The sequence below is a fragment of the Callorhinchus milii genome, unplaced genomic scaffold (genome assembly GCF_018977255.1).
Source record: "Callorhinchus milii isolate IMCB2004 unplaced genomic scaffold, IMCB_Cmil_1.0 Scaffold8, whole genome shotgun sequence".
NCBI classification, from domain to species: Eukaryota; Metazoa; Chordata; class Chondrichthyes; order Chimaeriformes; family Callorhinchidae; genus Callorhinchus; species Callorhinchus milii.
Window position 1 is genome coordinate 3,283,463 of NW_024704749.1, and position 11,428 is coordinate 3,294,890.

The 11,428-nt window shown below is 46.5% G+C and overlaps 1 protein-coding gene across 3 annotated transcripts; it reads right to left on the reverse strand.

The window, feature by feature from the left end:
• Window positions 1-241: 241 nt before the first annotated feature.
• Window positions 242-9,391, reverse strand: LOC103188469 (mitochondrial fission regulator 1-like). Of its 3 annotated transcripts, none has more exons than XM_042337551.1 (7): window positions 9,340-9,391; window positions 6,652-6,912; window positions 5,892-6,015; window positions 4,187-4,386; window positions 3,942-4,018; window positions 2,874-2,993; window positions 242-2,474 (listed from the first exon to the last, which is right to left on the reverse strand). In XM_042337551.1, the coding sequence occupies exons 2-7, from the start codon at window positions 6,871-6,873 to the stop codon at window positions 2,276-2,278; spliced, it is 942 nt and encodes a 313-aa protein (XP_042193485.1). In that variant the 5' UTR covers window positions 6,874-6,912; window positions 9,340-9,391; the 3' UTR covers window positions 242-2,275. The 3 variants fall into 3 exon arrangements, with proteins under 3 accessions (XP_042193485.1, XP_007906686.2, XP_042193484.1); XM_007908495.2 differs by lacking the exon at window positions 9,340-9,391 and adding an exon at window positions 8,811-8,913 and having other exon boundaries at window positions 6,652-6,880; XM_042337550.1 differs by lacking the exon at window positions 9,340-9,391 and adding an exon at window positions 8,811-8,913.
• Between the last annotated feature and the right edge of the window lie 2,037 nt (window positions 9,392-11,428).

Below are 11,428 nucleotides of genomic sequence, written 5' to 3' on the forward strand. Positions count from 1 at the left end.
TAAACTTTCAATTCAAATAGTGCAAGAATCACACACAAAACAAAAGTCAGAAATTTGGCAAAAGTTAAGTAAACCAGACCAAGTCTCAGCTGAAATTAGACTGGCTTGAATTGTGACTCAGATTTTCTATTGAAAGTAGGAGCTAAGTTCTGAGTAAGGCATTATGACTCAATGTAGTATCGTATGAGCTATATGTTGCAGTGTTCTTCCATTGGGAGCAATTACATGATACAGGCAACTGTCAAGAAAACGCTGTGTGTTTTATTTCATAACACTTGGATAGCATTGCCAGTTTTTAATCACACACCAATATATTGCATTCCCATTCCCACACCAGTAAGCACAGTCTGAAGCTGAAACACAGGCAAAAAACTACTAGCACAACAACAGTCAATCGCTATGCAAATCTAGAAAATAAAATCATACAAATGTTTTAGAAAAATAGAATCAGAATTGTTTTTAAAGCTCATATCCTTGTAATATTCTCTTAATTAGTTTGGCCCTGAATAGTACTTTGTGAGAACCTTGTGTAATTCAAACAGAGTCAATGTTGAATTCATCAGATCAGGTAATGACCTTCTACAAGACTCTGTAAAATTAAAATAAAGGAAGCTGCCATTGGTCTGAGACACTGCCCTGCGTGGAGGGCGCTATATAAGTGCAAGTTGTTGTTGGTGGACTCTCCATATAAAATCCTTCAATTACAAATTATTTTTTAAAGAATAAAAAATAGAAACCCAACAACAGATATAACAGTCTAGGAATTCAGCAAGATACACTCAGGGCCTCACTACATACATTTCAGCTAAAAAGTCGCAGTATAGCCCAACATAGATAGGTAAAGTATTGGGCTATTAAGCAAATTATATACAATTTCCCTTCAGTTTAGCAATTCTTTTTGAATCTTTGCGAAAATATCCAGTCATTTTCAGGAAGAATTTTAGTTGGAACAAACTAAACCAACTGAAATAGAGATTTTCCAAGTGCTCCACATGTTAAATGACAGTCTAGAATTCAGACTGTCTAGAATTCAGACTTGTCAATTATCACAACATGACGTAATAACAGTATACAGCTGTTGTGGTCACTGCTATATAACTAAATAACCTTCAGTTTTGGTTAAGATTATTCAATTGTTGGCCAGGATACCAATTCCCTTGTTTTCTCAAATGACACGGGATCTTTAAATGGGCCACTTAAGCAGGCAGCCAAGGCCTCATCCAAAAGGCTGCCAAAAATTGGTATAATGTAATATTAAAGATACGGCTCCAGATTTTGATGTGTGGAAGGGGGCAAAGAAAAAGCCCCTTAATACCAGTTATGGTTGTGCTCTAATACCCTTTTAAAAACACGTTAAGGTGATCTGATAGATTTTTCTGGTGATGAGGGTGAGGCGAGCGTCTGTTTAAATTAGTTGCAAAATACAGGCCATTTTGCAGCGAATTGTTATCATCCCATTGTATATACAACCAAATCAGCCCCACCTCTCCCACACACACAAACACATGTGGGCTGCAACTGCAGCTACAGGAAATTGGACAGGAAGCCTAGTCAGGGTTAGTATCTGCAGATTGTCGGCATTCACCCATCGTGTTTTTAAAACGGGAAAAGGCAGAGCAGAAAATAATGCTGTAGGATAATAGCTTTGAAGCTCAATATTCACACACACTCAATCTACAACACCAAAGTAGGCCATTTGGCCCAGTGTTTGTATAGGAGCCTCTGTCATTTCAATCCCCACCCCCGGTTATTATAATTATTCTCAGAAATTATTATTTTCCCTCAGATATTCATCAATTTTCCCCTTAAACGTATTGAGTAAAACTGTTTCAAACGGTCTCAATTGGATCTTTAAAATGTTGATATGTTCCAAGAATTCCTGGAGCCCCTTTTGAAAACCAAATCAGGCTTCAAATAATGAGTTAAAAATAAGGTGCCGCAGGAAACGTGGACAAACTATTCAGGCAGAATGCATCCACCTTGACTTAGAACGTGGCACAAATTCCAGCCGGCATGTCTGAAATAGCTAAAGGTAGAATTTGTAACTCCTTTTGGATTATTATTTTGCATTTGAATCACTATTAAAATAGTAATGAGATTCCTCATACCCTATGCACACCAATACATAAATAAAGCAAAGCGATCATATAGAAGACCCTCTATCCACCAAGCGTAAATTTCATGAGAAATGTTCTTGAATTCTAACTGAGAGTCAGTGTGATGGGGGCCAGAGCTGTGTAAGTGGCTGGTAAAAGGCGAGGTGGCAGAGACTGACTCACGGGGTCTCTGAAGGTGTGGCGAATGCCGAGTTCTCACTGTCACTGGTGGATGGTGAGCGCGGCATGCTTTCTGCGGGGCTCTTGGTATTGCGGAATTTATTTAGCAGAGTCGCGTTGAAGGCAGATGCAGGAGAGTTCACCTCCTCTTCCAGTGCGAGACTGCGGGGTGTTTTGGATGGAGTCCCACCTGGTGATCTACAGCAAACAAGACAGGAATCATTCCTCGAGGTGGGCAGCAACAGGTTAGTAATAATTAAGTAATACAATCCGCAGCACAAGAGATTGAACCCCGGAGACGATTAAAAACAATAAAGCTTTTAGTGAAAGCGGAACAGCCAAACGCGGCAGCCAATCGCGCAAAGCCGTGACCCAAAAACAGTCCTTGATTGAATGACTAATTTGTTTTTGAAGGGATTATTACCCCCGTAAAGCATTCCGCCAATCGAATAACAACTGGGTTCCTGCTTACTGCGAGGTAAACAGAGACGTGTGGAGTAAGGAAACTTGCCTAAGGTTTCTCCCCGTCCAAGAATGAAACCCAGGTCCTCATTTGCGAGGCGAGTTCCGCTATACTACGGGACTCCACATACATACCTATGAATTCCAGTTGTACGCAGTCTTTTGAAGTGATTTGCAGCCAACAGCTCAGAGTGGATACTTTTGACAGGTTGAGAACTGTGGTCACTCTCAGAGGCAGATTTCAGATTTCCAAAGCTATACACAGATTTGAAAGGAATTACTTAAAGTGACGAAACAAGGCACTATTCAACAAAACTAAAATTATATTCAGCCCACCTCGTGAAGCAAGAAAGAAGAAACCCTTCTGGCTTTTTTTTAACGTTAATGCATTACAAATACCGACTGACCCAATTTCTAAACAAACCAATCTAGCAAACAAGAAAGGTGGCTAATAAATATAGTGGCATAAATATTATGTATAAAATATTATACTTTAGGGTCTCCGAACTGCTTACCCCCCAACCCACAATCTCCGCTCAACTGACGAGCAATTTCATCACTCCAGTTTCAGACTCAGCGCATGGCAATATGGTGTACTGAAGGGCTGTGTTTGGAACATCTTCCTGTCGTGAAACACGCTGTACAAATGTAATTAGTTGTTGTCTTATAACTTCAACTTGGATTTATATAGCGTCCTCCACGCCGGACGGCGTCTCAGAGCACTTCACACTAACGGATCCCAGGACCGAGCCAGGGGGAGGGGGAGGAAGGTGACCAAAGGTGCGGTCGAAAAGAATGGTCTTCAGCAGAGATCTGAAAATAGGAAGAGAGGGGGCGAGGCGAAGGGAGTGAGGAAGGGAGTTCCAGAGCCTCGGGGTATGGTGGATGAAGGCACGGCCGCTGAGGGTGGAGCGGAGGAATCGGGTGACAAGGAGGAGGCCAGACCATACCCGGTGGAACGAAGGTAACGGGAACTGTTTTGAGGAGAAAGGAGGTCAGAGAGGTAGGGGGGGTGCAGAGAAGTGGAGGAATTTGAAGACAAGGGTTTGGATCCTTGATAAGTAATAATAATACTTGCATTTGATATAGCGCCTTATTATGTCTACGAGATGTCTCAAAGCGCTTCACAGGATATACTGTGGAGTGAATTGACTGGATATTTTGTGGGTGTAAATACAAACTCTTAAATTTAATGTTCAATACCTCTGACAACGTCGATTAAATTTAGCCAATCCATAACTCTCCAGTAGATCTGGCGTTGCTGGCTCAATGTTTTCTTGCTGCAGAGCAGAGAACAGGTCTCAGACGTCAAATACAGAGTAACGGGAACGTACGTCCCTGAACTAAATACACAGCTTTGACGATTAATCCTCTCCCCAAAAGATCATCAAACTCGTTCTCACCCCATCCCACATTAATAAAGCTTCCCGTTGAATTTGCTTACTTACATTGCAGAGGTTGGTCTGGTCTCTGAAAGGGGTTTTAAACACAAGTTTATCAGTAGAAGGAACTGGAGGAGGAGGAGGTGGTGGTGGTGGTGGTGGAACCATAGCAGCCTGTTGACCAAGTGAAGCACTTGGGTTCACAGATACCCCCTCTCGTTCCCTTTGCCTCTTTTCAGCTAGTCGTTTTGAGGTCCTTTTGGCCTCTAGAAAGCACAGAAATCACAATGTTTTAAGTATTCATGATTACATCATCCAAACTAGACATTCAACACATCAAACGAATAATTATGTTTGATCCTCCATCTGTTGTAGTGAAACTGATAGATTTTCTGCAATGTAAATAATAATAATTCTTGCATTTAATATAGTGCCTTATCACGTCGTTGAGGTGTCTCAAAGCACTTCATAAGAACATAAGAAATGCTAGACGAAAAAAGACCAAGGTCCATCTAGTTCGCCTTCCACCTTCCTGGCAGTCGCATGTACATATGTCCCAAACTACCTATGTGCTATATCCCATAATGTTATTTCCTAAAAGAAAACTATCTTATCTGTGTTTGAAAGAATCAACACTTCCTGCTTCAACCGTCTCCCTAGGGAGCCTGTTCCACAGGTTGACTATTCGCTCACTGAAATAGTGTTTGCGTAGATTCGTTCTGAATTTACCCCCTTCAATCGCAGGCCGTGTTCTCTGATTCACAGAATACATTGGGAAGTGGATTAACTGTGTATTTTGTGGGCGAAATGAGGCAGCCAAATGAGCACAGCAGCATCCCACAAACAGCCGTGGATTGAGGGACCACTTTTTTCTCTGCCTTCCCTCACCTACGTAACATCGCCCGACTCCGCCACTACCTCACCCCTCAGGCCGCTGAAACTCTTGTTTTTGCCTTCATCACCTCCAGGCTCGACTATGCAAACCCCCTGCTTGTCGGCCTTCCCAACTCCTCCCTGCACAGGCTGCAGATAATCCAGAACTCTGCAGCCCGTGTCCTCTCCCGCACCAAACTCCGTGACCCCACCTCCCCCACTCTTGCCCGACTCCACTGGCTCCCCAACCCCAGCTCGGGTCTGAAACGCTGTACTTTGTCCAGCGCCTTGGGACGTCCTCCCGAAGTGAAAAGCGCTATATAAATGTAATCTTGTTGTTGTTGTTCTTTTTATCTTAAAAGGAATTATTACCCCCGGAAAGCGATCCGCCAAACGACTAACAATTGAGTTCCAAATTACTGCTAGGTAAACAGAGGCGACCAGAGTAAGGAAACGTATCTATGGTTTCGCCCCGGCTGGAAATCGAACCAGAATCCTCTCGCTTGCAAGGCAAGCGCACTAGCCACAACGCTACAGGACTCCACGAGAAAAGTAAATAACTTTTTGAAGGTTGCAAGTGCTGTGCACACTGTTCCTCATGATGTTAGTCATTCTCACAATAGTACGGGACCATTTCACTTATCACAAACTCAAGGAGTAGTTTCTATTCGCATTTAGTGGATTTACCCACTTGTTATTTGATTTCAAAGGCTGCCCTGGACTGGATGGGAGACCTTATGTTGCACTATATTCCCTCCATTATTTGGATCATTGTGCCAAAAGTCGGAATTATTATTTCCTCCCTATCTTACATCACAGAAATATTATACCTCTTTCATGGAAGTGGAATACGTGTCCTTGGTTTTTCCAGGTATTGAGACACAAAGAGCAACCTTACCAGTGCAGTAGGAATGTACTTTCTTCATCTCCTCCTTCAGGTGTCCAAGTCTCTCTTGCAACTCGTCTGTTCCAACAGCATTACACCGATTCATGTGGCCGTCCACAGCAGAGAAAAACTTAGCCTGTGAAGAAAGCATTCAGGGTTACTGGAGTTTGATCCACTTCAGGGAATAACTAACACTTGACATTTCATGCAATATTGATCCTTACATTATGATGTTATGTATTATTTATTAAGGGATGGTACCTGCGTGAGGGGAACTGTATAAATGCAAGTTGCTGTTAAATATTATTTACATTATCTTTTTAAACCACGCCTACAGTCGCTTTCCATTTAATTTGTGTTTGTTCTAATTACCCCCATTTCTCGTATTCAAATCACTTCATTCCCTCGCACCTCCCTACCTCTCCGACCTGCTTACTGCCCACTCCACCACCGACTGCCTCCGTTCAGCTGGCTCTGGCCTCCTAATTGATCCTTGTGCCCACTATTCCACCATCGGAGGCCGTGCCTTCAGCCACTACTCACTGAAACTCTGGAACTCTCTCCCTCAATCCCTCCGCCTTGCCCCCCCTCCCCACCTTCAAATCCCGCTAAAAACTTTTCTTTGCGATCATGCTTACGGTTGCCTCCCTCATCCGTTGGCTTCTTGTCAGATTTCGCCACTGTGACTCCAACGCTCTGAGACCCCGCCCTAGGGGCGCTATATAAATGCAAGTTGTTGCTGTTGGTTGTCTCGTTGGCTTTACTGAATTACCTTGACTAACGACTTCAATCCGGCCTTCTCCAGCTCGGTCTGTTTGCGTCTCCTCACCACCTTCTCACACAGTTTGGGATTCTGGTCCATGGTGTGGAACAGTTCCTGCAGGGCCTTTTCCGTGTACGTCAATGTTTGTGCTTCAAACTCGTCCTCTGTCAGACGCTTACAGAACATCATGCTCAGAGGGCATTCCCTGTCAAATTCCTCCAGTGTTTCCATTGCAACTCTGGGATGGAGAGCGAATTATACACGTTCCCACTAATGTGAGCAATGGATAAGATTCATTTTACAATCACACAGAGACTCCTGTTCTGTCTTTAACTGATTCAACATATCATTTGGTCATCATGTAAATTATGAACAGTGTGAGATAGTACATTCTGGATGGAAAGATAGTGTTTGGGAGTCGGTCTAAATGGGGAGCATGATTCAAGCTGGATGAGCAGACAGCTAGTGGTTCTAGTCCATAGATCATTGAATAGTCAATCATCATTAAAAACCTAGTTTGTGGGTGAGGGAAAACAGTCAATAAGCTGAAGGGTTACATTTATTACGAGAGGTTTGAAATCTAAAAATAAGGAGGTACTGCTCCAGTTATACAGAGGCTGGTCAGACCTCACTTGGAGTCCTGTGTTCAGTTTTGTGTACCCAATCTTAGGAAAGATATACAGTTCTAGCCTTGGAGGGTGTCCATTCTCATTAGATTAATACCAGGCTTTAAGTGGGTTAAACTATGATGAGAGACGGGGCAGATTATATTCTCCAATTTTGCACCTGGTCACATGTGTCCGGGGCCACTCTCAGCAAAGTTTGGCAATAGTTCAGTAACAACAGAGATCGAGAAAGAGGCACTTAAGAATGTGCTACAAGGCGAAAGAAGACCGAGGCCCATCCAGTTCGCCTTCCACTCTCCTGGCAGTCGCTTGACATGTCGTGTCCCAGACTATATACTGTATCCCCAGATATTATTTTCTAGCAGAAACCTATCTAGTTTGTTCTTGAAACAAACAACGTTTTCTGCTTCCAGGGCCTGTCTCCCTCCCTGGGGAGCCCGTCCCACAAGTTTACCCCCTCGCTCACTGAAGTAGCGTTTCTTTAAGAGCCTTAAACTGCTGTTCTGTTAACATTCGAATGATTTGATTCCGACAATCACTAAACTGACGGTGCGAAATGAAGCGGGGTCTCTTTGTTACTGAGTATTCAGCTCTTCCCTCGGAGCTAATTTGCTATCGTCACAGAGGAGAATAGGTGACAGATGTCTCCCAGTTTCGCCCACAAATATACAGTCGCTACGCTTTACAGTGTAATCTGTGAAGCGCTTTGCGACGTCTCGAAGACGTGATACGGCGCTGTATCAATGCAAGGATTGTTAATATTATTATTATTATTTACAGATGATAAATGTCGGAGACAGGGACAACACTGTATGATCAATCCCGTCTCCTTCCCACTGAGAACCTTTGGTTTGAGGCTGGACCTGGACCGACCGACACGCGCTCAGGGAAAGGTTTTTAAGGTTAATGAGGATTTCGAAAAATCGTCCACTTTTGGAGGATAACAAGAAAAACCGCACCGCAGACAGAGAGAGAGAGACAGAGAGAGAGACAGACACAGAGAGAGACAGAGAGAGAGACAGACACAGAGAGAGACACATACAGAGAGACAGAGAGAGACACATACAGAGAGACAGAGAGAGAGAGACGGAGAGAGACACATACAGAGAGAGACACAGAGAGAGAGAGACACACACAGAGAGAGACAGAGAGAGAGACAGAGAGAGAGAGACAGAGAAAGAGACACAGAGAGAGAGACACAGAGAGAGAGACACACACAGAGAGAGACAGAGAGAGAGACACAGAGAGAGACACACAGAGAGAGAGACAGAGAGAGAGACAGAGAGAGAGAGACAGAGAGAGACAGAGAGAGAGAGACACACAGAGACACAGAGAGAGAGACAGAGAGAGACAGAGAGAGAGAGACAGAGAGAGAGACAGAGACAGACAGAGAGAGACAGAGAGAGAGAGACAGAGAGAGAGAGAGACACAGAGAGAGAGACAGAGAGAGAGAGACAGAGAGAGAGAGAGACAGAGAGAGAGACACAGAGAGAGAGACAGAGAGAGAGAGACAGACGGAGGGACAGTCGGTTCCGGACTTGCCTGTAACTCGGCAGTTGATATTGTTCCCGTCACTGCCGAGTGTTACCGTCCTCACAGCTGTGTCTGTGTCCCTCTCTGTCCCTCTCTCTCTCTCACTCCCTCTCCCCTTCTCTCTCTCACTCCCTCTCCCCTTCTCTCTCTCTCTCACTCCCTCTCCCCCTCTCTCTCTCTCTCTCTCACTCCCTCTCCCCTTCTCTCTCTCTCTCACTCCCTCTCCCCCTCTCTCTCTCTCTCACTCCCTCTCCCCTTCTCTCTCTCTCTCACTCCCTCTCCCCTTCTCTCTCTCTCTCACTCCCTCTCCCCTCTCTCTCTCTCACTCCCTCTCCCCCTCTCTCTCTCTCTCACTCCCTCTCCCCCTCTCTCACTCCCTCTCTCTCTCTCACTCCCTCTCCCCCTCTCTCTCTCTCACTCCCTCTCCCCCTCTCTCTCTCTCTCTCACTCCCTCTCCCCCTCTCTCACTCCCTCTCTCTCTCTCTCTCTGTGTTTGAATCTCGCGCGGATTCACCACAAACTGTAAAGAAAATCAAACCTGAGCTCCGCCAATCCCCACCGCCCCGAACCCTCGGCAGCCAATCACCGCCCCCGCCCCTCGGCAGCCAATCACCGCCCCCGCCCCTCGGCAGCCAATCACAGCCCCCGCCCCTCGGCAGCCAATCACCGCCCCCGCCCCTCGGCAGCCAATCACCGCCCCCGCCCCTCGGCAGCCAATCACCGCCCCCGCCCCTCGGCAGCCAATCACCGCCCCCGCCCCTCGGCAGCCAATCCCCACCGCCCCTCGGCAGCCAATCACCGCCCCGAACCCTCGGCAGCCAATCACCGCCCCCGCCCCTCGGCAGCCAATCACCGCCCCCGCCCCAGCACAGCCCCACCCCAGCACAGCCCCCGCCCCAGCACAGCCCCCGCCCCAGCACAGCCCCCGCCCCAGCACAGCCCCGCCCCAGCACAGCCCCCGCTCGGCTCAGGCTCCTCCTCAACATCATAATTATGATCCAAATAATAAGCCCCCAATTCCGTATCGCGTCTCGTCACAGAAAATACTGCAAAGTGTAGTGACTGCGTCTTCTGGGACGAAACGCGGCAGCCAATTGCGCCCAACAACGTCCCCGCAAACAGCCGTGGAGTGAGTGACTGCGCTTTTTTTTAAAAAAAGGGGATTATTATCCCCCCCCCACAACCCCCGGGAAAGCGACCCACCAATCGATTAACAACCGGGTCCCCCCTCCCTGCTGTGCGAACAGATCCGTGTGGAGTGAGGAAACTCGCCCAATGTTTTGCTCTGCCCGGGAGCCAAACCCAAGTCTCTCGCCCGCGAGGCGAGTGCTCTCACCCCTGAGCTACGGGACGACTGCAATTATAATATTGTATCTCCAGGGCACCGGGAGAGACGCCCCTTCTCTTTTCAAACTTGTCGTCGTTATCTCGACACCCGGACAACAAAGCACAACAAATTGCGCTGAGACGGGATCTCGGTTTAGCGTCTCATCTAACGGACGGCACCTCTGGCAGCGCAGCACATCCCCAGCACCGCTCTGGAGAGTCAGATCCCCATCGAAAGGACATCTCAAAGCGCTTTACAAAACTGAGCGGGGTCCGTGGTGGGAGGAGGCTGTGCGCGCGGGAGGGTTAAGGCGGCGAAAAATACAGTGAAAGAGAGAAGAGTTCAGGTGGGATTTGAAAGCAACGGAAGGAAGAGGGTGAGGCGTAGGGAAGGGATTTTGAGAGAAAGTTGCCGAGGGGGAGATGGAAGTTGCTGAAGGGTTCACCCGCCTCTGATGAGGTGGAGCAGGCAGGGAGGCCGGTATGAAACGAGCTGGAGTTGGTGGGGAATTAAGTTGGCCTGCTTGGGGATAGGGACCCAGTTAATCTGGCCGAAGATGGGCTTGACGTACTTAAGAGTGTTTGGTGCCCAAGGATTGAAACTGCGCAGCTCTGTATAGTCTGGAGTTTGAGGAAAGTGGAACTGGGAAGCTGATATATGCCGTTTTTACATGATTTGTGAGTAACATGGAGAGACAAGACATTTATGCAGCGACTTTCATGCGAGGAAGACATCCCAAAGTGCTTAACAAATTGCTGGATGGACACTCGAGCTGGTGGTGGGAGCCGAGGAGTGCGGAGAGACAAAAGTCTTGAAAGGAGGTAGGTGGGGTGCGAGCCAGAGTCAGAGGTCCAGTTAGCTGGGGCACAATGTCAATATCAGGTCTTTATCATCAAGTCAACATATTCCGTATATCTGACGGAGAAGACATCATTTCCTTCAAGGACATGTCATCAGCAATTTCCATCCCAGGCACAAGAATTTCATATGTAGGTGGCATATGTGGAATCCTTAGCCTAGTTTGGATACAACTACGCATGGTGATGGGTTTCCAAGTGTATCAAGACTTCCAGCTTGCCCCAAAAAAGACCTTCCCAGGGATGGATTTGAACTTGGGCGACAGTGGTCAGGATGACTTGGTTTCATTTTCCCTCGGACACTTCTGCTGTGGGGAAACACCTTGTTTCTACACGATTGTTTCTTAACAGGTTTCTGAGATGAAGGACCTCATCAAATGAGTCAATTTAGGTTTGGACATTGGTGTTCTAACAAGTGACGTTGAGGGTTTAATACACAATCT